At 41.8% G+C, this 27711-nt stretch overlaps 2 protein-coding genes across 6 annotated transcripts; both read left to right on the top strand.

Moving 5' to 3' along the window:
- The first annotated feature begins 1562 nt into the window (after window positions 1–1562).
- LOC124123699 (serine/arginine repetitive matrix protein 2-like) lies at window positions 1563–13985 on the top strand. The gene is made up of 6 exons (XM_046486865.2): window positions 1563–1657; window positions 3070–3123; window positions 3921–7646; window positions 8185–8295; window positions 8544–9465; window positions 9793–13985. Exons 1-6 carry the CDS (start codon window positions 1606–1608, stop codon window positions 12959–12961), a joined length of 8034 nt encoding a protein of 2677 aa, XP_046342821.2. The 5' UTR covers window positions 1563–1605; the 3' UTR covers window positions 12962–13985.
- A 7767-nt stretch (window positions 13986–21752) lies between these two features.
- Window positions 21753–26298, top strand: LOC124123701 (stress response protein NST1-like). Of its 5 annotated transcripts, XM_048381501.1 has the most exons (5): window positions 21753–22192; window positions 24553–24630; window positions 24904–24939; window positions 25176–25481; window positions 25803–26298. In XM_048381501.1, the coding sequence occupies exons 4-5, from the start codon at window positions 25368–25370 to the stop codon at window positions 26148–26150; spliced, it is 462 nt and encodes a 153-aa protein (XP_048237458.1). In that variant the 5' UTR covers window positions 21753–22192; window positions 24553–24630; window positions 24904–24939; window positions 25176–25367; the 3' UTR covers window positions 26151–26298. The 5 variants fall into 5 exon arrangements, with proteins under 5 accessions (XP_048237458.1, XP_048237456.1, XP_048237454.1 ...); XM_048381499.1 differs by having other exon boundaries at window positions 23885–24939; XM_046486866.2 differs by lacking the exon at window positions 21753–22192 and having other exon boundaries at window positions 22200–24630.
- The last annotated feature ends 1413 nt before the right edge of the window (window positions 26299–27711 follow it).

The following is a 27711-nucleotide window of genomic DNA, read 5'->3' as shown; positions in this document are numbered from 1 at the left end:
CAGAATTATCTATTATCAACTATCAGAATTATAACTGTTATAATTTGTATATTTAACAAATACAGTTATATTCTGTCAGGCCATAGGGTCGCCGAAACGACACTGGTGATGATGACGAAGATATGAAATTCTACAATACACCAATGTAAGTTTACATTACCCAAATACAAGTGGTACATTCTATATTATCTTCCTTTGTACGATACTATGTCACGAAATGCATCGGTACTGGGACATAGACAATGAAACACCCCCCGCGAAGACTCCGGGTTTGAATTGGCCCCTAGCAACCCATGCTGGTCGTATGAGGCTACTGATGATCGGGTGGTCAGTCTCAGTGACTTGTCTATCGTTGCTCATGATGGTATCAATCACTGGATCTTCTGGTCCAGACTCGATTATTTACATGCATGTAAATATTTATATGTCATAAAGCGTAATTCATTGCTTATTGCAATGGGGTATGAAATTTCTCATTTCTATGGGTACGAATTCGTTGGGTTACGAATTTGCATACACTCGTTGAAAAACTGCTGTCGCGTTAATCAAGGAAACAAGGAAACAAGCAATCAGCAAATTTCCCTTCTCGTTTATAGAGTACGTGAGTGAGTGTCGTTTTAGACTGCAGATCGCCATCATTACTCAATCTATATAAAGGTTCACTGCAAGTGATACAAGTGATTGATGAGAAACTATACCGTCCGACACATGGACGGACTAACGCTTAGCCTTTGAAAATATATGATTTCGAATAGCAACAAACAACGCAACCTAAATTGAAAAGAAGCCCCAGCGAGATGAACATGAACCTGAGCACTACAGTATGGGCGGAAGGGAAAATAATATGGTTCAGGGACTGTGAGACTGCCAGATTCCACCGTCCTATTTTTCCTTGGTTCAGAGTTCAAGTGAATAACGCTGACTGCAAGTGGTTGGTATACTATGCAGAGAGAGAGGTCGTTCTCTCTGTAACATTGAGTACACATTTACCATAAACGGATGGCTTAAATTGGCTTTACAGGCTTATTAGTAAATGAAGTCAGTTTCACACAGATCTGATCGTTGGTGATTTGTACTTGTTGTTATTTCTTTACATGCTCTTTATTTAATAACAGGAAACGTCTTAATTTAAATAGTAAAATACGAGCATTGGTTTGTAAAGATTGGAGATTTGTAAAAAAAGAAGAGAGATAGTTCACGAATGGGATTATTTCTCAGTGACCTAGCCTAATAGTCATTGAGAAAATAGTTAACATGTGTGTGCAGTTAATCTATCCTCGAATAACACAATTAAGAGTTTCAAAAAAACAATATTCAATGGCAATGGCCCTGAGAACGAAGCGGTATGCATGGTTAAACATTTGGGAGTGGTTCCCCTTGATAGCAACGCGGCAAAGCTCTCCGCAGCGATAGGTCGTTCTTTGAACTGGGTATACCGAGGTAGCACGCATTGAAATGGAGCTTGCAACTCGGCGTCGGCGTATAGTCACGTGGTTGTAGAATGACACCTGATTGGCTTGTTGTGTGACCTTTAACCTCACCCACGGTGACAGATGCGGCAAAGTTACAGTCAAGCGGAGATGTCGTCTGAACTTCTCTGAGAAAATGACGCGGAAGAAACGCGGCAATTGCTGCAAATTCTTTCCTTGCTGTTCAGGTAAGAACAAGGACAGAGTTGAGAATAATAAGCGTCACTTTGTTACAAAAACGTTTTATCAGCTTCAGAAAAAAAGGAAAATGGTCAGCGTTACGACTCAACAGACTAGGATTATAGATCTTTAGGTTCTTGCTTTATTATATTTCCCTAACCGAAAGATATGTCTTCATATTATATATGCGGGCATCTTCTGGATCTTCTGTAATACACACAGATCAGTCGTGGTTAATTGTTGTAGGGATGGAATGGCAAGGCCATCAAAAGGACCGCTTTTTTGCCTGTGAGGCTTTCTGATAGGCCTACTCTACTGGAGGAGGACGATGACTCGTCAGTAAACTCAAGCTCAGAGTACCGGGTACCCACAATACGTGGTTACACGAGGCCAAGTCAAGGGAATTTTTGTGACCTTCATTTTGACCATAGATACAATCATCAGACACCACACTTGGATCTTTTTAACACATCAGTAGCAGGGTTGAATTTGTAACAAGGAAAGGGAACTTCAATCATGCCATGTCATGGATGTCTGAATTAATAATGTCAAAAGCGTTCATTACACAGGTATTACTTGAACTTATCTACAGTAAGATGAGTCCGCGTAAGCTGCACATTTTGGGTAAATTAATGTATTTCACTACTTCTGTAGTGAGTCATTAGTTTGACTTGAGAATACCAGTGGTAGAGTGTATCAGAAGCTAGGGTAAATTACACCATGTAATGGAGGTTTTCATCAGAAGAATCAAGAAACATTTGGAATATTACAGGCTTGTATGGGCAGCCTGTAAGTTGATACAAGTCCTGCAGAGAGACTTTCATTGTAGCATAACATATCTAGCACATCTGATTCCACTTTGGTAGGCCTATGGGGTGGTTTATTATTTTAGTATTTTTTTTACGGCATGTATCTTTTCTGTTATGGGTATGAATCCTCTTCTTCCATGAAACTTTTTATGTATGCCATTATCATCCATATTGGTAATTATATTCTGCACAGTAGGAAATGTTTAAAGGCAGGTTTATTGTTTCATTATTTAGTAAAATATGGTGTGACTTGGGCTACTAGTTCAAAGCCTGTGATGTGCACAATTTCTACTATTCCATATATTCAGAATTATATCTACTGTAAATTACACCAAAATACAAGTTTGGGCAGGTAGACTCAACAGTCTTTGGCATAAAGACACTTATATGTTTCCCATGTAATAGTATACTGATTGTCTGTAGGCAAAGTTATCGTAAACCAAATGACAGATGCAATGAATTTCTTTTTCCCTTTTTGGGTGTTTTCGTTTGATAGAAATAGTTTGTCTTGATCTTGCTGATTAAGATTAAGATTTTGTTTGCCACTGGTATGCTTTCATTTTTCTGATACCTGATGTATTTGAATCTGTATGATGATGTTTCTGTTTCAGAAAAAGGTGAAGCATTTGATGGTTTTGCAGATTTTGAAGATACTACCCTGGCTCGTAAGTATAGTCTCTTTTTCATGACAGTCCTAGTTCTGCAGCATTATTTTTTAATTATATGAAAGGAATTGGAACAAGTAAAACAGTCTCTAACCTTGACTGATTAATGTGTCTTGATGTAGATTGGATGGAGAAGTATTGATAATGTTTCATATTCAACCTGGATCCTGTTGGAATGGATTAGGTTTATCAGCTGAAAACTTCTTTTGTGTGAATGGCAGCCTTGAGCCTTGCATCATGAAGTTTGGGTGGCACATAGATGAATATTGTCACTGTTTTATTAACTTGTAATAAATGATAAGTTTAGCACTTGCACACATATACTGATGGACATGAATAAGGGAACATGCTATCATGGGTTCTCAGCCTTGTCTGTCAAATACACGTTGGAAACAATGCATACAAACAGTCTCAACATTTGATTCTGACGTGTTGAATTTTTATATATTTTCTTTGTAGAGTAGATGTATCAGACTTGTATGCATCTTAGTTTCCTAACTAGCATTTAACTGTCATGCTGTCTGTGCCAATAGCTTTTGAGGCCTGAACATGACTAGAGCTAACACAATTTTACAAACTTGGGCTTCGGGGCAGTGGCTAATGTCGCAGACTGGTCACAGATTTACATACTCTTGCTTGTCTGGCATATATTAAAGCCCTTGGATTGGGTGATTCGATTAAGGAAGGAAAAAGCCTTCACATGATTACACTGTTATGCCGTGTGACATTTTGTTTATAAATAATGACTGATGAATATGAATGGTAGCATGGTTTTACATCCTGGGATATTATTTTAGGTGGTAGGGTACTTCTAGAGAGGTATGAAGAAAGTCATCCTCCACATCACTCGTCTGTACCAGACAATGAAACTGAGATAGTGGAAATCAACATTATGCAAACAAGCCTGCTGAACCCATATGTTACGGCAGAGGATATTATTGATATCACACCAGAAACTGATAGCAGTTCTCCTGTAAATGCTAGAGATCATTCTGATGATGCTACTGATGATACCAGTGGAAATGATGATGATGCCAATATCAGGAAACACCACAGTGTTCCTGCAGAATTAGATATTGCCAGAGATGTCATCAAGACTCCATATAATACCCAGCCGCAGGTGGATAGTGGGAGAGAGTATGCGGATGTTAAGATCAAGAAGAGGCACAGTGTTCCTGAAGACATGGCACACAGGGTCTCCAGAGAAGCCATCAGGACACCTCATGGAATTCAGCCAATACAGATCAAGATGAAGGACAAGCACAGTGTTCCTGAAGACAAGGTTGAAAAGACCATCAGAGATGTCATTAAGACCCCACACAGTGCTCGGAAACAGCATGCCAAGGATGGACATGACAACACTGATGTAAAAGTCAGTACAGAGCACAGCACTGCTAAAGATGATGACTTGAAGGCCACCAGAGATGATGCCAAGACTCATGGCAGTGAGCCAGATGTTGGTAGTTGTAAAATTGATGCTGATACTGAGATCATTAAGGATGTTAATGCCAAGCAGGCCACCAGGCATGCTGCCAAGACTTCACGAGGCACAAAAGACAGTGATCATATCAACAAGAGGCACAGCATTCCTAAAGACAAACACATCCAAGATGTTGACAAGAATCTGCACAGTCCACATGTTACTCAGAAAACACAAGTCACTTGTGAAAGTGATGACGATAGTGTCCAGATCAAGGTGAAATGCAACATACCAGAAGATGTCGGTAACAAGCAGCTACATGTCAGTCATCCTGTACAAGTCCGCAGTGATGATACTGATGCCAAAATCAAGAAAATGCAGAGCATGCCTGAAGACAAGGCTGACGCTTCTCCAGATGCTACCAAGGAGCCATATGAATTAAAGCAATCAAAGGCCAACAGCGGCATTGATGGTGCTGATATGAAGATTGAAAAGCAGCACACCATTCATGGAGATAAATTGAAGGTCAGCAGGTGTGATACCACAGCCTCAGATGACTTTCAGTCTGTACACGTTCATTCTGAAAGTGATGACCACAAAGACCAGAAACACAGTGGTTCATCCCAAACTGCAAGAGACACCACCCAGCTTCACCCTGCAAGTGAGGATGTTCAGATGATGAAACAGGACACTCAGATGGTACTTCCTACAGAAAACAAGAAGGGCATCCTTGATATTGAAATTGAGATGGGGAAACATGAATGTTTTGCTACAGGGGAAAGAGCAATGGTTGCGACAAATGGAGCTCACACCAGCCAACACATCAATCAGCATTTTGAAACAGTAGCTGAAAAACTGACCATGAAGAATGAAGATGCTGCTGTCTATGATGTTGATGCAGCAGAGGCTACAGCTGCCATGGATGAGCAACTGTCATTCCCAGTGGACTCTGTAAGAGAAATTCATGAAGCTGAATGTGACCATTTTGTATTGAAAGCTGAGAGAGGATCACCCAAGGTGAAAGAAGATAAACTGAGATTTATGAAAAAAACTATCAACAGTGAAGAGGTTGATGTATCAGACAGTCTTCGTTTGAAGTCCACAGAAGAAGAAGTACATTTCTTAACAATTGACTCAGAAGATGAGCTTAAACGCATGGTACAGAAACAGGAGAGCAAGATTCCAGTGCGGGTCAAAGTACAGGATAAATCAGGTGTTTCAACAGATCATTCAAGCACATCTACCAACAAGCATTTTGCTCCTCCAAGTACATATTCCACCGAGCGCTCTTCTCTTCCAATCAAATCTGCCACCAAGCACTCATCCTCAAGCACAGCTACCACCAAATGCTCTTCTTCTCCAAGCACAGCTACCACCAAGTGCTCTTCTCTTCCAAGCACAGCTACCGCCAAGCGCTCTTCTCCTCCAAGCACAGCTACCACCAAGCGTTCTTCTCCTCCAAGCACAGCTACCTCCAAGCGCTCTTCTCCTCCAAGCACAGCTACCACCAAGCGCTCTTCTTCTCCAAGCACAGCTACCACCAAGCGCTCTTCTCCTCCAAGCACAGCTACCACCAAGCGCTCTTCTCCTCCAAGCACAGCTACCTCCAAGTGCTCTTCTCCTCCAAGCACAGCTACCACCAAGTGCTCTTCTCCTCCAAGCACAGATACCACCAAGCGCTCTTCTCCTCCAAGCACAGCTACCACCAAGCGCTCTTCTCCTCCAAGCACAGCTACCTCCAAGCGCTCTTCTCCCCCAAGCACAGCTACCACCAAGCGCTCATCTTCTCCAAGCACAGCTACCACCAAGCGCTCTTCTCCTCCAAGCACAGCTACCACCAAGCGCTCATCTTCTCCAAGCACAGCTACCACCAAGCGCTCTTCTCCTCCAAGCACAGCTACCACCAAGCGCTCATCTTCTCCAAGCACAGCTACCACTGAACTCTCTTCATCTCCAAGCACAGCTACCACCAAGCGTTCTTCTCCTCCAAGCACAGCTACCTCCAAGCGCTCTTCTCCCCCAAGCACAGCTACCACCAAGCGCTCATCTTCTCCAAGCACAGCGACCACCAAGCGCTCTTCTCCTCCAAGCACAGCTACCACCAAGCGCTCATCTTCTCCAAGCACAGCTACCACCAAGCGCTCTTCTCCTCCAAGCACAGCTACCACCAAGCGCTCATCTTCTCCAAGCACAGCTACCACTGAACTCTCTTCATCTCCAAGCACAGCTACCACCAAGCGCTCTTCTCCTCCAAGCACAGCTATCTCCACGCGCTCTTCTCCTCCTAGCACAGCTACCACCAAGCGCTCTTCTCCACCGAGCACAGCTACCTCCAAGTGCTCTTCTCCTCCAAGCACAGCTACCACCAAGTGCTCTCCTCCTCCAAGCACAGCTACCTCCAAGCGCTCTTCTCCTCCAAGCACAGCTACCACCAAGCGCTCTTCTCCTCCGAGCACAGCTGCCTCCAAGTGCTCTTCTCCTCCAAGCACAGCTACCACCAAGCGCTCTTCTCCTCCAAGCACAGTGACCTCCAAGCGCTCTTCTCCTCCAAGCACAGCTACCTCCAAGTGCTCTTCTCCTCCAAGCACAGCTACCACCAAGCGCTCTTCTCCTCCAAGCACAGCTACCTCCAAGTGCTCTTCTCCTCCAAGCACAGCTACCACCAAGCGCTCATCTTCTCCAAGCACAGCTACCACCAAGCGCTCTTCTCCTCCAAGCACAGCTACCACCAAGCGCTCATCTTCTCCAAGCACAGCTACCACTGAACTCTCTTCATCTCCAAGCACAGCTACCACCAAGCGTTCTTCTCCTCCAAGCACAGCTACCTCCAAGCGCTCTTCTCCTCCAAGCACAGCTACCTCCAAGTGCTCTTCTCCTCCAAGCACAGCTACTACCAAGCACTCTGCTCCTCCAAGCACAGCTACTACCAAGCACTCTGCTCCTCCAAGCACAGCCATCACCAAGCACCCTGCTCCTCCACCAACTCCTCCCTCTGGCCCACCCAGGAAGGCCAGAGTTAGTAGAGCATCCAAAGCAAGATTGCCAGATGACCATTTCAAATTCATGAAGAAAGATGAAACGTTGCCAAGTCCTCCTGCTTCAGGTAAAATATCATTTATGATGTAAAGTGAGTGAGTGAGTAAGTAGGGTTGAGGGATTCATGCCACTTTTAGCAATATCCACCAATATATGACGGGTGACACCAGCAATGGGCTTAATACATTTTATCCATGTGGGGAATCAAGCTAAGGCTACCCCACTGCCCCTTATGATTTAAAATATAATTTAATGTTGTATAGCCATTTGTAGTTTCTCCTCAAATGTCATGAATGATTATTACCAAATTAAGAAAATACATTAATGTTCAGTTCACAAACTTAAGGATGAAAATAAAAGAAAGCTTATCAAAGTCATCATGTTAAGATGATTGATTGAGTGGTTCATTACATTCTTATAGAAACTGATATTCTTTCGGGGAAAAAATAAATAGTGGTCAGTATTCCATCTTCAACTACATCTAGTAATTTTAGTAACTAATAATTCAGAAAGATCCTCTATGTCAATTTTGATGATGTTACGAGATAAAGCAATACCACTGAAGCCAGCAAATACAAGGACCCAGAATCATGACCTGTTTGTAGATGAGAATGCTGCAGCTCAGAAGCGGGAATCATCAGGCAGTGATACAGACCCTGACTTCTACAAGCTGATTGGGTTTGACTTAGACAAGGCTAGAGCACTCAAACACTCAGGTATGTGTTTTGTATTTGTACATGTTGTGTACTGATTTTCTATCAAGTCTGGTATTTATAATGTATTTATTGCAGTGTTAGAACTTATGAGGGACACCCGGGGATCCTAGAGATTTCTGCTATGATATTTTACGTTAAGCCTTAACCCCCCTTCTCTTGAATGCATATCATAATGTGGACATTTTATTTACAGGATTTCAAATTCTGAAACTGTTTGTGCTCATGTATAGATTGTATTTTTATTTCAGCTGACAGTAATCCACTGAGGTTGGTATCAACAAGATCTGAAATATTAAGTGTGTTCCTAGACAGCTCAGATTCCTCCCTTAGAGCTACGATGTCAGGGAGTTCAACCGACCCTGAGCTTTACAAGCTGATTGATTTTAACAAACAGAGTGATATCTCTGATGAAGAAATTAACAAGAGACCATCCTGCGGAATGGACATGATGGCCAGCAGCTTTGTAGACACTGCCTCAGTACCTAGCCCAAGCTTGATGGAATCACAACAGCCTCCAGTGAAGATGATTGCAGCTTCCTATGATCAAAAAAAAACATCAATCAAGAGAAGTAAATACAACTCTAAGGCTTCATCTGGGAAGAGCAGCTCCAATACTGATGACAGCATGTCATCTGGAAGTGGATCGAGCAAAGCAAAACTGGGACGTACTTTCAATAAGAAAGATATTGGATTAGGAAAGGTGCCTAGCCTGAGTAAGAGGAGGGATATCTCAGATTCTAAGCTGCCCATTCCATTAGGTGCTTATCCAGTTGTGTTGCGTCCTATTGGTTCAAGTTCTGCAACACCTACAGATCTCCATACATTAAAAGATCATAGAAAGGACAATTTATCACAAACCAGTGCCGATTATAAAGTAGCTCGCCGCCTGGATTTCACTCCACCTATTGAGTCAAGTTCAGATCACAGTTCTCCATCGGAAGAACCTGACAAGTCACAACACAGGAAAGTTCCAAGGAAAAGAGCACCTACAGCTATCTTCTCTGAGTCACCATCTTCTAGTGACAGCTATGAGCAGCAGATTGAGATTCTTGAAGAACCGACCACAGCTTTATCACGTCCACCATCAGCAACAATGCTTCCTTTATCATCAGCACTTCGTCCATCTGGAGTCGTATCAGTCCTTGGGTATGAGAAAGAGTTTAATGTGAGGTGAGTTGTCAAATGTTGCACAGAAACAATGCACATTTGTGAAAATTATACATTGTGATTATAACAGTCATACTCAAAGTCATTCCTTTGTGGCTATGTCAGGATTTTCATTCAGTATTCCAGTTGTTTCGTTGTTGTTTTTTACCTAATCATTGTTGCAGAATTTCATAAACTAAAACCAAACTGCAATATGAATTGCCCTATTTCTGTGACCTCTTTTACCGTTAGTAGGTTACTTGACCCATACAAGTTCACACACACAAAAAATAATGAAATGTTGCTAATAAGTGAGGCATTTAAAAATAGTAGTAAACGTTGTATTTTCAGAGAGAGAGAAGCAGAAACATCTACATCCAGCCTACCAGCACCACTTCCTGCCCCAGACCTCCTGGCACCATGTCCATTCATGAGGAGAACTGGGCAGCCTCTTCCTCCAGTCACGGGTAAGTCATCTTCTTCATGCGAGGAACCACAGGTCACACCGGAATCTCCAACACCTAAGCAAGTAAAGATCAAACAGGATTCTGTTGCCCTCAAGAGCTCAAAGGTTAGACAAGTTCGAAAACCTACCAAGGACATCTGGTTCAAACAGGATGAAGCAGCCACAAAGGATATGCAGTTCACACCAGATCAAACATCTACCAAGGTAGCTCGGTTCAAACTTGATCCCACAACCTCAAAGGAAGTACCAAGAGTCAGAAATGATTCCACTTCCAACAAAGAAGAACGGTTCAGTCTGGATCCTTCAACCAACAGGCCTAGACAGGAAGAAGCTTGTGTCAGTGAACCAGTGGTTTGGAAGGACACCTCATCAGATAAGAGTCATCACACCAGAGAGTCAAGGTTCAGAAAAGAAAGGTTTGACCCTCCCTTGACAGACCCTTCCAATGGCGAAGAGATTAGGTTCAGACAGGATGCTCCAGCCAAGGACACAAGGCTAAGACTGGACCCTTCCAGTGCCAAGGAGATGATGTTCAGACAGGATCCTCCAGCCAAGGACTCAGGGCTAAGACTGGACCCTTCCAATACAAAAGAGATGAGGTCCAGACAGGATCCTCCAGCCAAGGACTCAGTGCTAAGACTGGACCCTTCCAATGCCAAGGAGATGAGGTTCAGACAGGATCCTCCAGCCAAGGACTCAGGGCTAAGACTGGACCCTTCCAAAGCCCAGGAGACAAGATTCAGACAGGATCCTCCAGCAAAGGACACAGGGCTAAGACTGGACCCTTCCAATGCCAAGGAGATGAGGTTCAGACAGGATCCTCCAGCCAAGGACTCAGGGCTAAGACTGGACCCTTCTAAAGCCCAGGAGAAAAGGTTCAGACAGGATCCTTCAGCCAAGGACACAGGGCTAAGACTGGACCCTTCCAGTGCCAAAGAGACAAGGTTCAGACAGGATCCTCCAGCCAAGGACACAGGGCTAAGACTGGACCCTTCCAATGCCAAGGAGATGAGGTTCAGACAAGATTCTCCAGTCAAGGACTCGGGGCTAAGACTGGACCCTTCCAATGCCAAAGAGACAAGGTTCAGACAAGATCCTCCAGCCAAGGACTCAGGGCTAAGACTGGACCCTTCCAATGCAAAAGAGATGAGGTCCAGACAGGATCCTCCAGCCAAGGACTCAGGGCTAAGACTGGACCCTTCTAATGCTAAAGAGACAAGGTTCAGACAGGATCCTCCAGCCAAGGACTCAGTGCTAAGACTGGACCCTTCCAATGCCAAAGAGACAAGGTTCAGACAAGATCCTCCAGCCAAGGACTCAGGGCTAAGACTGGACCCTTCCAATGCAAAAGAGATGAGGTCCAGACAGTATCCTCCAGCCAAGGACTCAGGGCTAAGACTGGACCCTTCTAATGCTAAAGAGACAAGGTTCAGACAGGATCCTCCAGCCAAGGACTCAGTGCTAAGACTGGACCCTTCCAAAGCCCAGGAGACAAGGTTCAGACAGGATCCTCCAGCAAAGGACTCAGGGCTAAGACTGGACCCTCCCAGTGCCAAAGAGACAAGGTTCAGACAGTATCCTCCAGCCAAGGACTCAGGGCTAAGACTGGACCCTTCCAATGCCAAAGAGACAAGGTTCAGACAGGATCCTCCAGCCAAGGACTCAGGGCTAAGACTGGACCCTTCCAATGCTAAAGAGACAAGGTTCAGACAGTATCCTCCAGCCAAGGACTCAGGGATAAGACTGGACCCTTCCAATGCAAAAGAGATGAGGTCCAGACAGGATCCTCCAGCCAAGGACACAGGGCTAAGACTGGACCCTTCCAATGCCAAGGAGACAAGGTTCAGACAGTATCCTCCAGCCAAGGACTCAGGGCTAAGACTGGACCCTTCCAAAGCCCAGGAGAAAAGGTTCAGACAGGATCCTCCAGCCAAGGACACAGGGCTAAGACTGGACCCTTCCAATGCAAAAGAGACAAGGTTCAGACAGGATCCTCCAGCCAAGGACTCAGGGCTAAGACTGGACCCTTCCAATGCAAAAGAGATGAGGTCCAGACAGGATCCTCCAGTCAAGGACTCAGGGCTAAGACTGGACCGTTCCAGTGCCAAAGAGACAAGGTTCAGACAGGATCCTCCAGCCAAGGACTCAGGGCTAAGACTGGACCCTTCTAATGCTAAAGAGACAAGGTTCAGACAGGATCCTCCAGCCAAGGACTCAGGGCTGAGACTGGACCCTTCCAAAGCCCAGGAGACAAGGTTCAGACAGGATCCTCCAGCCAAGGACACAGGGCTAAGACTGGACCCTTCCAATGCCAAGGAGATGAGGTTCAGACAGGATCCTCCAGCCAAGGACTCAGGGATAAGACTGGACCCTTCCAATGCAAAAGAGATGAGGTCCAGACAGGATCCTCCAGCCAAGGACTCAGGGCTAAGACTGGACCCTTCCAATGCTAAAGAGACAAGGTTCAGACAGGATCCTCCAGCCAAGGACTCAGGGCTAAGAATGGACCCTTCCAATGCAAAAGAGATGAGGTCCAGACAGGATCCTCCAGTCAAGGACTCAGGGCTAAGACTGGACCCTTCCAAAGCCCAGGAGACAAGGTTCAGACAGGATCCTCCAGCCAAGGACACAGGGCTAAGACTGGACCCTTCCAATGCCAAGGAGATGAGGTTCAGACAAGATTCTCCAGCCAAGGACTCCGGGCTAAGACTGGACCCTTCCAGTGCCAAAGAGACAAGGTTCAGACAAGATCCTCCAGCTACAAGCTCAAACTTCAGACAGGATCCTTCTGTTTCAAAGCATGTGCAAGTAAGAGGGGATATTCCTGCTTCCCAGCTCAGACAAGACACTACCACAACAAACACTCACGCTCCATCGCTGAGACAGGCACAGGCAGAACCACAAAGTGCTGACACGTCTAGTCAGTTGGGAGCCAATAGTAGTGAAGTCAGGCTCACAAGAAGGTCAAGAGTAGAGAAACCCAAACCATACCTTCCCCCACCCAAATCCTCCCGGTCAAAGTCAGGCAATCTCCCCAATGTCAGTAAACAGTAATGGGTTGTTTAAACTTCTTCCTCCATGCCTCCTGCCACCATATAGATTAGGGACTTACACTTCTGGTTATAGCCATGTCACCAAGGACAGAAACCTTGACCATGGTTAGTGGTGAGTTGGTTGTCATTACCGATGCAGGCCAACAATGTGTAATTTATACCTTGGCTCCTTTTTGTGGTAGAATTTGGTAACAAGATATAAATATGTTTTCAAAATTTCCCAAGGTTATTTACATCCTATGTCGCCATTTAGTCAAAATATTGTTGTTGCGACTTGCGTTTGGATTAACATACCTAATTAAGTGAGTGAACCCACAGACCAATAAACCTTATTGTTCCAGAGCCTCTTCCACACCTAAACACAAAAGATCCAGATAAGTTCTTTTTAACTTCCTTTGAATACCATTCATTTCTCAGATAGGTTGATGTGTAGATTGAAGGTTATAGAAGGTTTTTAACATTTATGCGTCTTTCAAAGAAGCTGGCAAATTTGGAATTAAGTAGTCAGTATGACAGAGTGCAATTGGTATCTTACGATGCATAATGAGGCATCATGCCCCACAACTGCTGATCAATCTCTTCGCACTATTGGCCATTTTGAGGATCATTCACATCTTGGGCTACCTTGCTTATGCGAAAAAGGTCATTGCTTATTTTATTAGACCAGAAGAAATTTTACCTGACTCAGGTATACTTGGTATACGTGGCTAGGGTCATCGAGTGATATATACAGACTGGGCCTATTATGAATTTCTCTTGGCAAACCTTTCACTTCCATGTACCATTGCTGAATTTGGTACCTTTCTCTAAAAGCCACTCTAGCCGAGATACTGTTGCTGGATTGTAAAGCCCTTTCCAATCTCATGCTTGTTTAGTTCATGACAGCCTACATGGACCAGAGGATTTATCCTTTGCCATGATGCATTTTGGTCCCTCCAGTGGGGATTCCAGGACAGATTTGGATTCCAACATGTGAGATTAACCGAGATTTCATGAGAGCTTACATAATATATTACAAACAGAAAACACCCAAATATATATATATATATATATATATATATATATAATTCTAACTTCTAACTCATTACCTAACCCTATTACTCCTACTACTCCTATTAATACTAATACTAACCTATTTTATTACTAAACTCTAACATTATCCCACTGCTACTGCTACTTCTACAATAACACAACAACTACTACTACTACTACTACAGTTAATACTACTATTACACTACAGCTATGACACTACACTGTTACTACTACTAACACTACTAATACTACTAACACTACTATTAAGATTATACACTAAACTACACACAAAGCTGTACTCTGATACAACTAATTACATATAACTTATTTACAGATACAAACATTGGTTCACCACAGACATTGTACTATACCACAGCAAATCAAATACAATGCCACATAAACCCGGTACACACAATGCAGTCTAAAAGGTTCAGGTATAAAACATCTCACATGTTATTTCACATCACAATCAATGTCTTCACAGACATGAATAAGGTAATTGTCCAATGACAAAATATTGATCCAGTCTATCATGACACAGAAGGTCACTTGTACATTGTCCCTCACAACAAACAATGCTACTGTTATACTACAACTAGACACTACACTATTACTGCTACTAATACTACTAATACTACTAATACTTCTCATACTACTTATTTCACCTCACCTCACTAATACTACTAATACTACTAACACTACACTACTGTTATTATGATTATTAAGATTATACACTAAACCTTGACACAATATAAATGTTAATGACAACAGATAGTCACTTGTAAATTGTCCTCCACAACAATGCTACTATTTCACTACAAATCACTTGCTTGTTCACTTCATGAGAGCCTACATGGACCAGAGGCTTTATCCTTTGCCATGATGCATTGTCGCTCCAGTGGAGATTCCAGGACAGAATACGATCCCCGCATGTGAGATTTCACAGATAGCTATGGCTGAGATTCCGGGTGCTAGAGTAAAGCCCATTCCAATCACTTGCTTGCACACTTCATGAGAGCCTACATTGACCTAAAGCTTATCCATCCGTTGCCATGATACAGTGTTTTCCCTCCATTTGGGATTCCAGGACAGGAAAGCTGAGGAAAGTCACAATCAATTTGACAGCAACGCTTACCATGCATTCACTCACTACTGTCAAGTCAGGCCAGTTTGTTTTTTAATCATGACAAAATTTCATCTTGTTTAGCTTTTCTTTCACATTTTTATTGTGAAGTATGAGGTTGAAGCTCATCTGGAAAGATTTGCTTGTGTTTTATCTAAAGTTTATTGGCAACAAACATGGTCTTGTGGGTTCTTATGAAAAAGCCTTTTATTATAAAACATCCAACTCTCACCAAAACAGGTCCTTGGGACACATGGCTGTAGCTTTCTGAATAGTGTGAATTCCTTCGCATATTTCATTTTAAATTTACTTATTTTGGACCAATTTTGCAAATTGAACTGCACTTCTTCTTGACAGTGTAGTCAGTCAAACTTATGTTGTAGATTAGTTCCAGTTTAGTGTTTACATTTGTACTTACACTTCATTCATGGCTGAACTTTATTGTAGACAAATCAGGCCTCTCTCTGATCAAGTACTATGTGTTACAGAATAACAATAGGTCTTTCAGTATACTGATACTGAAGGGAAAGCTATATCAACAATAACAAGGTAGGTGAGGTACGGTGGGTCTTTGAATGTTGCTGACATTGGGTAGGTAAGGGAAAACAGTGATCATGTGTTTATTTATTACTTCTGTGTGTTTTGTGTATCTGTCATATCCTTTAATATCTCTTCAAGTCTTGTCTGTTTTGTCCTTGTGATTCCAGACAAGTTTTTGATTGCCTGACTTTTACTGATATATTAACAAGAATGTATTTTTAGCAAATGGGGATTAATGAACACATGCATCCTTTACTGATCTACATCTATAAGTGATTAAATTGAACATCTTGGTAGTGGTTTGTCCTAGAACTCTCTTTTCTCAGTATATGTGTGTTCTATTTTGAATCTGATGATTTCAAATTAAAGCCATCACAAAATATGAGCTTGATCTCATTAACTACTAACTTGTCTGACAACGTTATGTGGGCACTCATCTGCCTGTGCGTGTACTCCAGCTGCTGAAGCTTATAGGATGTTCTAAAATGATGCCTTGGTTGTATTACCTTTGCAGATGTATGTGGTTGTCCTGAGGTAACATGTGCCTGGTAGTGAGGAGCATGAACTCACTGAACCCTTGAACAGTAGATATAGAGTACCAGTAACTAAAATGGTTTCTGCTGTCTTGTGTCTTTCACCTCCATTCATTGTTCTCGTACTGTCTTGCCCACATCTATGCCATGATGACAATACATCTGTGCAGCTGTGAAACGATATTGTTATTGTGATGATGAACTTTGGTGTTGTACATGTAATGATATTTATGGTGATATGATTTGTGATTGAATAATTTACACCTGTGTTTTTATGGAGGATTTTTACTATGTGATGTATATGAAATGTCTTGACATTTTGCATCATGATATGGGTTTAATGCAGGGATGATTTTTGGTCTGGAGAAATTAGCTTTTGGACCACTAGATATAACACTAGGTAAAATTACCAGAAAACGATGTCCCACTGGTCTCCTAATTTCACCCTTGGAAGGAAACTAATATCATATTTGGATTGCTCTTAAAAAGGGCCCATCCAAGATATATACCCATCTCCCCGAGGCAAGGGAGTAACCGGACTGTAAAAGTCCAGTTTCTTCCTCTGGAAACTGGACTTTTACAGTCAGTTAACTTCCTTGCCTCAGGAAGATGAGATAAACCATGTATTCAGAGACAATGTGTTTCTTGTAATTTTAAGAAAACTTGACCGTGGCCTGCTGCATTACCCCTGAATATGTTCATGATGTATTTGTGTTTTGAGTGATTGTTGTGTGATGCAAGTGCTCATTGTGATAACATTAGTGCCATACAGAATTGTGATAGATATGATGATGATGATTGTATGTTTACACCAATGCTTTAGAAAATAATAATGATGTTATGTGATGTTCTTACCCAGTGCCTTAAATGCTGCTGCTGCTGATGATGATGATGACATGTGATGTGATGTGATGATTATTGCTTTAAATAGTGCTGATGGTAATCATGTGATATCTCCACAAGTGATATGCATAATTTTGGTGCTGATGATATGGTCTTTTAATTGTATGTGAATGTATAATGATTGTAAATTATTTTGCCAAATTATTTTATTCACCTTTTAGCATGAAGAAGATGAGACATGGAAAATTAACCTTGTTAAGTATTCAAAATATATATTTTTTCTTAAGCCTGTAAGAACCCAGAAACCTGGTATTGATTAACATCACAATGTCCATACACTGTCACATGTGCTCTTTATATGCTGGTGCTTTACTATCAATAAAATTCTATTTTACATACAACTTAGAAGGGTTATTTATTTACCAAGCTGTTATATACTGCCAGGCAAAAGAAAGTATACACCCATGTTTGATGGTGACTGAAAATGAAATATAGAAAAAAATTTGATGGTGATGTATTTGATACCTGAAATTAGCAGTGTTTGGGAGAGAGTTTTTCAGCCTACTAACGTTTTGATAAGTTTTTTAATTGTGGGGTCAAGTTTCATTCAGTTGTATACTTTCTTTTGCCAATCATTTAAAAAAAAATGGTTTATAGATTCTCTTGACCATAATATATTTTTTGTTCTACCAGTTGCAAACTTGTGTGCTCAACACCTGTTAGGTGGCATGTGATCCAGCGCATCATGCTCAGGTCACAAATCAGACACAGCTACCTAATACATTTGGAATGTAGACCTGTCCTGGAAACATTGTCCAGACTACATTATTATCCCACGCCACGAAGTCACACACTAACTCACTACATAGGGCCACCCACTGTTGACATTCTGGTGAATGAGTGTTTAGCTGAACAAACAGCTTTGTTCAGTCAATATGAAAATGAAAATAAGATCAATATTATTATTTTTTATTTGGCATGAAATTGTTTTAGTTGGTCGGTCAAAAATGATAATACTGTTGAAGGTGAAGGATGTTTAGTATTTTTACAGAACTATGTACAAGTATTTATTTTTTAGCTATCAAGGCTCAGTTTTCTTTAAAGGGAGACTGGTCTAGCAGTCCCAGCAAATTTATAACAGTCATTTCAAAACCACTAAAGATGTACATCAGTTCAGCAGTTAATGATTACACTTATGAAAAAAAGACAATATCTGAGTTTGACTCAAGTCACAAGGGCAGCGGGGTATCATTTGAATCCACCAGTACAATCTATGAAATCCATTTCTGGTGTTCCAAGCCATGATTTTGCTGGAATATTGCTAAGAGCGGTGTAAAACAATACTCACTCACTCTAGTCACTAAGTGTAACAGCAAGAGCCTTGATGGAAAGTTGGAGCCAGATAGTGGAACATATTCCTCCTTTAAAGAAAGTTTGCTGTTGCCATGTCAATAGTTACTTCAGTTCTGTATGATTTGAAGTTGTATTTTTATATTTTTATCATCTATCAAAGATGGGTCAGGCAAATCGAAATATACTTGAACTATTTTTATTTCACTTTCTGATTGTGGCTTTTGACTCCGGTTGAATCTATAAACCAACACAATAACAACATGTCGCCTTCACAGTCCCAACCACTTCTTGTGAGGCCTAAGCTCCTTAAACTTTCGCCATTTTATTACCTTAAAATGTACCTGAAACATAAAAAGTGCAACAAAAATAAATATTTTGAAACATTGTTCAGAAGATATCAAGATCTTTGCAGAAAATCTGCAGATTATTGCTTTCCTTTTGTTCTTATTTGGCAGCCTGTACATAATCAAACCTGGACCAGACATCATGATACTACGCATAATTGGGATACTATGACATGCAGTCAACAAAGTAAGGGAGCCTGACCAACCAATCCATTAAGTTGTCCCTTACAACAAGCATAGGTTGCTGGGGACCTATTCCCACATGTTGCAGATAATCAGCAGTGTCCATAATAACTCAAGATGTTTACATGACTTGACATATATAAGTAGTATACTAAGATACCTTTAGGATCTCAGTTTTATTATACCCCACGAAAAGGGAGGGTGGTATACATCGATCCAAGGAATTTTTTGTATGTGACTTATAACATGAAAACTACTGCATAGATTCTTTTCAAACTTGGTGAACACTTTCTATACCATAAGGAGAGGTACATTGCGAAGTTTAATTTCAATATTTGTTTTTAATTGAAAAAATTAAGCTATCTTTCATTTTTTTATTTAGACATTTTTACTTAAACATTTGTGCGACCCATAACTTGAGGACTACTACATGGATTCTTTTCAAATTTATGGAATATATTCTATACTAATAGGAAGGGTGCAGTGCAAAGTTTTATGTGTGTATTTTCTGAGAAAATATGATATTTTTTCATGTTTTGAGCTTAGAAATATGTTGTAGTGGAAGGGGTAATATTGAGCCATGCTCACTTCCTGCCTTGTTACCTTTGGTTTTACCACTGTCAAACAATTTGAACATCATGAAGTAGGGTGTTATTTTCTATCAGTTTTGAATATTTTTCATGGCTTTAGCTTAAAAGTCAAATTAATTTTGCTGCCTTGATAGATATTTGTGGTATTTCCAACATTATGTAGTGTATAAAATTCCCCAAAATGTCTGACTGGCAACTTTGCAAACCTGCCAGACCAGATAAAATGTTGCCAGTTCAGAATGTTCCAGACCAACGAACAAAAGTAACAAAAGGATAAACATAACATTTGTACTGTTTGAAATTTAGTTCTCAGAAAACAACTGATGGATTGTCAACTTAGTGACTTTAACTCCCGACCATCGGGCGTTCAACTTTACAAAATTGACTGTCCGTCAGTAAGATTTTTTCACAAAACGCCTCTCATCATTTCTTCTGATAGTTGCTGGTTTCATTAAAACATGTTAATGCATATAAACTGTTTTATACAAAAGCAGGCGCGGTTCTAACTTGACAATCCAATCAACTTAAATTTGTGAGGCGGATAGAGTGATGTCCCTTTAATAAGTATACAAAAAATGGCCGCAAGTGCAGGAACGTTTACAGAAAATATCTTTCTTTTGAGGGTACTGACTATAACAAAAGACTAAAGATTGGTTAGTTTTAGTATAAGATTGGTTAGTTTTAGTGTTCATGTTCGACAAACATTTACTTCAGACCAGCACTGTTTGCATACAAATTCTGTACAGATTGATATATGTCAAAGAGAAAACGTCAATGATTGCAATGACCGTCACTTGCATATTTGAGGTTTGAACAGCTTACAACCTTACCGGTACGCACAATCACAAAGTAAAAAACACATAAAGATGCAGATACGAACGATCAGTTGAATAAGGACAACAGAAGAGGACTATACAATGTCCATACAACGTGTACAAAGTTTTCAAGAAAATCATAGGCTGATAGGGTCTGACAAAGAGTGTTCCACGATCAGAACCAAGTCTTGTAATTGTCACAAAAACATTGCAGAAAAGCGCTGGCATGATTGTATTCACGGGGTGTGAACTTAACTATTTACATTAGAAACGTGCAGACAGCGTTAATGGTGGGCTTTGTCAAATACGAAATATATTTCATTGAGCTTGGTAGTAGTTGTACGTTGTCGGTCCCGATCTTAATATGATTATGCAGTAAACATGGTAAAGGGAATATTATTTTACAATATATGAACTATGTAATTGTGTTATGGTAGGTGTTATGGCGCGTATATAAGTCTCATATCATTTGTATACATAGCTTATGGTTTGGTTTGTTTGTTGTTTAACGCCGCACTAAGCAGTTTTCCAGCTACATGACGGCGGTCTGTAAATAATCGAGTCTGGAACAGACAATCCAGTAATTAATCATGAGCATCGATCCACTCAATTGGGATGATGACATGCATCAACCAAGTCAGCAATCCTGACCACCCGACCCCGTTAGTTACCTCCTACGACAAGCATAGTCGTCTTTTACGGCAAGTATGGGTTGCTGAAGACCTATTCTACCCTGGATCTTCACGGGTGAAATAAGCTAGTGAGAGGGAAGGGTCGTTGTAAGGACGGAAATGACAGGGGAGTACCCGGTGCATTTCTGTATACAGGAGGGTACCCCACTTTTACAATAGGGCACCCGTATTTCCAGTACTGTGACCAGATATTGCGAACACTCCAGCCAAGCTAAATCTCGCGTTGCATTCGAGATTACCTTTGATTCAACTTTCTTGATTATAAAAAAGGTGAAATTGTTTTAGTTCTTTTCAATACAATATGACCGGTCCAAACTGAGATATTATGCTTAGATTGGATTTATGGGACTCGCTACTGTATCTTCCTGTATTAGCTTGGTATCCTAATACAGTGTTGTACCGGGATACCCCTGTAGGAGTCACCTGAAACATAAATGGTATATACCGTTACACTTAAACATTACCGTTTTTCACTGAATCGTGTTGTCTTTCGGTGTTCCGGCATCTTGGCCCATTTACACCAACCCTTATAACAGTCACCTTAATGTCTTGAAACCAGGGTAAAATATTACTGTGTAGTAGATACACTGCTACATGCCTTAATACGGGCAAGAATTACATCTTGAACTTCCCAGCGAGCAATACTGCCACAGAATAGTCCAGCCTATGACAGATCTACATGGTTTGGCAGTGACACAAATAGTGAGTAATATTTTCAAATTTATCACAATCTGCCTTAGATAATCATCTTTATTAAGAATGTTTACATACAGGCAGAGGAGAGGAGGAATGTTTCTTTCATTTCAGTGTTATCATGGTCCATGAAATTTGTTTTGATGTCATTTCTTTAGGTCACACGTTGATTATGAGAATAATAGTAAACTGAACACTCCAATCACATCAATCATTTGGAAACTTTGATTCTTTCGTTAAAATTAAACTCGCCCTCATCTACCCCCTCAAGTAAGTGGACTCGCCCTTAGTTACCAACATATCGTTGCTAATCGTTTCCTCGACCGTCCGCACATCCTCTATAAATTACGTAACAGACGCACAACGGCTTCTTCTTCACTGTATCTCGTCAGAGAAACATCGAAGTAATCTCTCGAAAAATCCTACGCTGTGACCACATATTCCTGAGCTGTCTGCTGAATTCTTCCTGATGTCTCGGAGACTTGTCTCAGGTAAGTTTTTAATCATTTACATTAAAATATAAGTATTGATTTATTTACTGTATATAGTTGCTCTGTCACCCGGTAACGCCCGACATGTAAGAGGAATTCTAGTAACCTCACGGGTCCAATTTAGGTGTACATCGACATATTTTGGAATATTTATGCCCCCCCTGGAAAAACTCAGGATATATATGTTAAATGCGACCTAGGCCTAGTCAATAGAACCCGAATTAAAGAACTTATCAATGGAAATAAATTTTAGAAATAGTCTAGGGTAGTTTTTGTTTCGACAATCTTTAGTGAGTGAATCCTCGGTAATTTATGAGAGATATTCGCTTTCCTCGTGATGTAGCCCCATGTAACTTTAATTGGTTGGTAACATTAGAACAATGTAAACGTTAGCACTACAAGACCGTCGATGTAGCCTACTGCAGCGCCCAGCGTATCTTCTGACGAATGTACACAGTTACTTATGTTCATGAATATTTTCGGGCGGAAACAAATCCTTTTTCATATTTTACTTGCGAGTGTAAGATTTATACTTTTATCCTGTATACGATGACGGAATGTCCAGTCATGGAACGTGTGTAATCAAGTCAAATTTACCGGGTATAAACTTCTAAATGATCAACGCTAAAGCCTGTTTGAGACTCGGCACGGATAACCTTCCAAAATACGCATTCCTTGAGATAAAACGTAGGATTTTCTTATATTTTGTAATGAATTTTTGTAACCCTATAATATGTCATAAATAATATGAATGATATGAACATGATGTGTGAAATATTAGCAAAATATGTCAATTTATCGGGGCAAAAGTCAGCCATATTGGAAAATCTTTGGTTGTCATGGCGACCACCAAGTCACGCCACCCATCTCCGCTTGGGCATCCAAATACGATGATAATAAATACTTTCACGTTGCTTTATGATTGTTCCATGCCTTTCATTTACACATTGTATAACTTGCTTCCTGATCACTAACACTGATATTACATTTAAATATTACATTTAAATCACATGTATTAGATCTAGTAAGCAAGCAGTTTGGGCCAATATTTCAAGACTCTTTAGGCGGACTCTTTCATTGTTAGGCCCAGTTACTTGTTCAAGAAATGTTTTGAATCCATCCCCAATTTATCAACATTATGCCATTAGTTTTGCTAACGCTTTAGCTTTTATTAGTTCTGGTACAATATGCAACGTGTGCAACTTGTCTATTTTGTTACCTGTAAAAACCTTATCTATATGGCATTAGCAAACATTTTTGATAGCTCTTTGGTTTCGTTACGGCGTTCACAGCCCCATATATGAATGATAGGGTATCTCAGTTCTCTAGCACTAGGCTATAGGCCTACGTCGCTATGTAAGTTCTCTAGCACTAGGCTATAGGCCTACGTCGCTATGTAAGTTCTCTAGCACTAGGCTATAGGCCTACGTCGCTATGTAAGTTTAATAATCGTGAACGCCATCCTGTTTCACCTCTCCTGCCACACAAAGCTTCATTGCAAGAATAATTGCATTCCGCGAAGGTATTTTTCACTCCGAAGGTTAACTGTCACTTATTCTCTGGAGGTGAAACTAGAATAAAATTATCGATAATATTTATAGATATACCGCGAAACATATGAAACTGTCGGTTCCCATCATCTGTCTTGTGTGAGCACCCAACCAACCTTATTAACACTCGCTCCTTCCCCAGGACCGCGTCCCTCTGGGACCCCGAGGTCTTACCACCACCTCCCTCCCCATGTCCGACCCTCCAACCAGCGTAAATGTAGACCAGGTGTCTCCCCCCTCAACCGCCCTACCCCCACGCCCAGACGTAAGGTCACCCTGAACTGCCAGAGTCCCCTGCCCAAGAAGCACAGGCCTAAGGCTGTGAAGGTATAGAAATATTTTAGTAAATATAACCTTAATCTTCTTGCGGAAATAAAGATATCAACTGATATAATAATACTTTACATGCATTGATAAATTGTGGAAGACAGCTAATAGCCCAAATTATCCTTATTTTAAATGTTCGTTTTAAGTCAGTAGTCATTAAATATGGTTCACTATTGAAAGAACCGCTTTGGCCATGCCTGTGTGGCAAATAATGATCTGGAACAGACCACATGAAGCGTCACAAAATCTCCCTCTATGCCTTTGTATTTCCAAGAGAGATGCATGTAGGGAGATTCTGTGAGAGGGCGAGGTAAGGACTGAGCGATGCAGTAGTGATAACAAGTGCATGATTTGATCAGTGTACCATACATGATGGGGCAGGTCTTCCCACCTTGGCAATGACTGCTCTTAGTATTAGTATGTAACTATGTTGTGGGAATTTGTTATGGTCTAAATCTAAAACTAATATCATCCATGACCTAGAAGTGTCCCTCTGTCAAGAAATCTGCTGGCCGCCCTCACCCCTTGGACTACAGCAAACCCAGCTTTAAACGTCCACAGGTAGGACCTCAGTCATGGGTGCTGTGACCTCAGAATATCGTTCCCCACAGTGTAGGATCTCCATAAATGACACTGTGGCCTCAGAAATTAACATCAACAATAACTAATAATATTTTTTTCAACATGAGTCATTGCAAAACCTTATCCTGTTATAGGCAGTTTGCGTTTTTCTTACATCACGGTTATTACTGTCAAAGAGGGTTTATTGGGTTCAATGGAATTTTGTGTTTTTCTTCCACTGATTTTTCTCACAATTTTTTAAATATATTTTAGGAAAGGGGTCTCCGGGTTTGGTATGATGAAGACAAGGTTAGTACTGTCATTAATGCATGGACACATTAGCTATGGCTTTATGGGAAGTCTTTGCTTCAGTATTTCTGTATTGTAATATGAAGCCACCTTAGCTCCACATTAGCTTTGGGTAAATTGCAATTCCCCATCCACATGTTGCCCCTTATGGTTCTAATACAATACAACAAACATGTCACGGGTTGGATACATATGCTCAACTCTGCCCTCATCACCAGATGTTCTGCCCATTCTAGGATGACAAGGACTCTCCATGCCTGCATCCCTCGAGTAGGAAGAGCCGTCCCACGGAGCACCAGGCTGAGGACAGTCTGGTTCCGGAGGATGATCACTCTCCTCATCTGCCTCCTCCCTCAAGGAGGAGCTGCCACACCAAGCGAAAGACAGACCACCGCATCGAGAACCAGCTGGTTCCAGTCTTTGCCAGGATGAGTCTGGAGGAGGTCTCCAGGTCTGATGCTCCTGCTCCTGCTTCTGCTGCTGATGCTGATGCTGCTACTGCTGTTGTTGCTTCAGAGAATCAGGAGGCTTCTTCACAGAAAGTCAGTAGTTGTTTGATTTAGATTTGATTCTCACTTGTCTGGTTCTCCATGTGTCCAACTAGAAGCTCAAGGTCTAAGCTATCAACACATTAAATGATCTAACTGAACTATAACATCAGTAGATCAGAAACAGGCATTGAAGCCTTATCTGACATTGCAGCAACCTTGTAACATTCATGAAAAGTGACAGGCATGTAATATATTGTCTGCTGTCCTGTCAAGTTATTATAAAAAGCTGTTCTGTCTGTAATGTTGAGCGTGACAGAGAATGTAGATGCTAGCTTGAGAATCTTCTGATAAAAGCTATGTTGTCTCTTGTAGGCCCAGGGGTGTTCTCGCAAGAGGAAGCTCGGTGATCTGAAGCAGGAGTTGAGCAACAAGCAGCGCAAGGTGGAAGCCTCCCGTCAGGAACTCCAGGCCATCATTGACAGGAAGCTGAAGGAGCTGAGACAGGAGATGGTGGAGCTGAAGCAGGAGGTGAAGGAGAGGGAGAGGAAGGAGAGGGCAGCCTTCCAGGTTACCATGGATACACAGAGTGGCCGACGCAAGGTGTGGAGGAGAAAGCAAGGCAACTCCTCTGCACAGAAGACGTCCACCCAGCCACGCCCACTAAAGAGACTGCCTGACAACTCCCATCATTCAGGGAGCACCGAGGCAGCCTCGCAGTGATACTTCAGTGGTAAGTTGGAGTGTGCATGTTAATTTTACATTAGTTGATAGTAAGATAGGTAGATAGGTAGGTCTCTGTACGTAGGTAGTTGGGAGGATGGTTCCAAGGGTTTGACACAATTGACTCTATGTATGCAGGGTAAGTGACTGGATGAGTGGTGTATGTAGATTGGTCTAAATGGGTGGATGGGGTGGTTTCATGTAGGTGAGTTAAGTGGGTGGAGTGGTGGTTTTATGTAGGTGGGCCAAGTGGGTGGAGTGGTGGTTTTATGTAGGTGGGTGGATGGGTGGTTTTATGAAGGTGGGCCAAATGGATGGAGTGGTGGTTTTATGTAGGTGGGGGGATAGGTGGTTTTATGTGGTTTGGGTAAGTGGGTGGAGTGGTGGTTTTATGTAGGTGGGCCAAGTGGGTGGAGTGGTGGTTTTATGTAGGTGGGTGGATGGGTGGTTTTATGTAGGTGGGCCAAATGGATGGAGTGGTGGTTTTATGTAGGTGGGGGGATAGGTGGTTTTATGTGGTTTGGGTAAGTGGGTGGAGTGGTGGTTTTATGTAGGTGGGTGGATGGGTGGTTTTATGTAGGTGGGCCAAATGGGTGGAGTGGTGGTTTTATGTAGGTGGGGGGATGGGTGGTTTAATGTGGTTTGGGTAAGTGGGTTGAGTGGTGGTTTTATGTTGGTGGGTGGATGGGTGGATTAATGTGGTTTTGGTAAGTGGGTGGTGTGGTTTTTTTATGTAGATGGGTGGATTGGTGGTTTTATGTAGGTGGGTGGAGTGGTGGTTTTATGTGGGTTGGGTAAGTGGGTGGAGTGGTGGTTTTATGTAGGTGGGGGGATGGGTGGTTTTATGTGGTTTGGGTAAGTGGGTGGAGTGGTGGTTTTATGTAGGTGGGTGGATTAATGGATTTATGTGGTTTGGGTAAGTGGGTGGAGTGGTGGTTTTATGTAGGTAGGGGGATGGATGGTTTTATGTGGTTTGGGTAAGTGGGTGGAGGGTTGTTTTTATGTTGGTGGGTGGATGGCGGGTTTTGTGTTGGTGGGTTAAGTGGGTGGAGGGGTGGTTTTGTGTAGGTGGGTGGATGGGTGGTTTTATGTGGGTTGGGGAAGTGGGTGGAGTGGTCGTTTTACGTAAGTGGGTGGAGGGGTGGTTTTATGTTAGTGGGTGGATGGGTGGTTTAATGTTAGTGGGTGGATGGGTGGTTTAATGTGGGTTGGGTAAGTAGGTGGAGTGGAGTTTTTTTGTTGTTTGGTGGATGGGTGGTTTTATGTTGGTGGGTTAAGTGGTTTGGGTGGAGATTTTATGTAGGTGGTGTATGGGTGGTTTTATGTGGGTTGGGTAATTGAGTGGAGTGGTCGTTTTAAGTAGGTGGGTGGATAGGTGGTTTTATGTGGGTTGGGTAAGTGGGTGGAGGGTGGTTTTTATGTTGGTTGGTGGATGGCGGGTTTTGTGTTGGTGGGTTAAGTGGGTGGAGGGGTGGTTTTGTGTAGGTGGGTGGATGGGTGGTTTTATGTTGGTTGGGGAAGTGGGTGGAGTGGTCGTTTTACGTAAGTGGGTGGAGGGGTG

Source organism: Haliotis rufescens, unplaced genomic scaffold (genome assembly GCF_023055435.1).
Source record: "Haliotis rufescens isolate VD_foot unplaced genomic scaffold, xgHalRufe1.0.p SCAF_39, whole genome shotgun sequence".
Classification (NCBI taxonomy): Eukaryota; Metazoa; Mollusca; class Gastropoda; order Lepetellida; family Haliotidae; genus Haliotis; species Haliotis rufescens.
The sequence above is the reverse complement of the archived record's forward strand: the minus strand, read 5'-3'. Positions and strand labels throughout refer to the sequence as shown.

Bases quoted from the DNA above. Each gene is read 5' to 3' on its own strand.
- LOC124123701 (XM_048381497.1), top strand. From the start codon at position 25,368: ATGAGTCTGGAGGAGGTCTCCAGGTCTGATGCTCCTGCTCCTGCTTCT. The intron at 25,482-25,802 runs GTCAGTAGTTGT...TGTCTCTTGTAG, and splicing joins AGGAGGCTTCTTCACAGAAA to GCCCAGGGGTGTTCTCGCAA.
- LOC124123699 (XM_046486865.2), top strand. From the start codon at position 1,606: ATGACGCGGAAGAAACGCGGCAATTGCTGCAAATTCTTTCCTTGCTGT. The intron at 3,124-3,920 runs GTAAGTATAGTC...ATATTATTTTAG, and splicing joins TGAAGATACTACCCTGGCTC to GTGGTAGGGTACTTCTAGAG. The intron at 9,466-9,792 runs GTGAGTTGTCAA...TTGTATTTTCAG, and splicing joins GAGAAAGAGTTTAATGTGAG to AGAGAGAGAAGCAGAAACAT.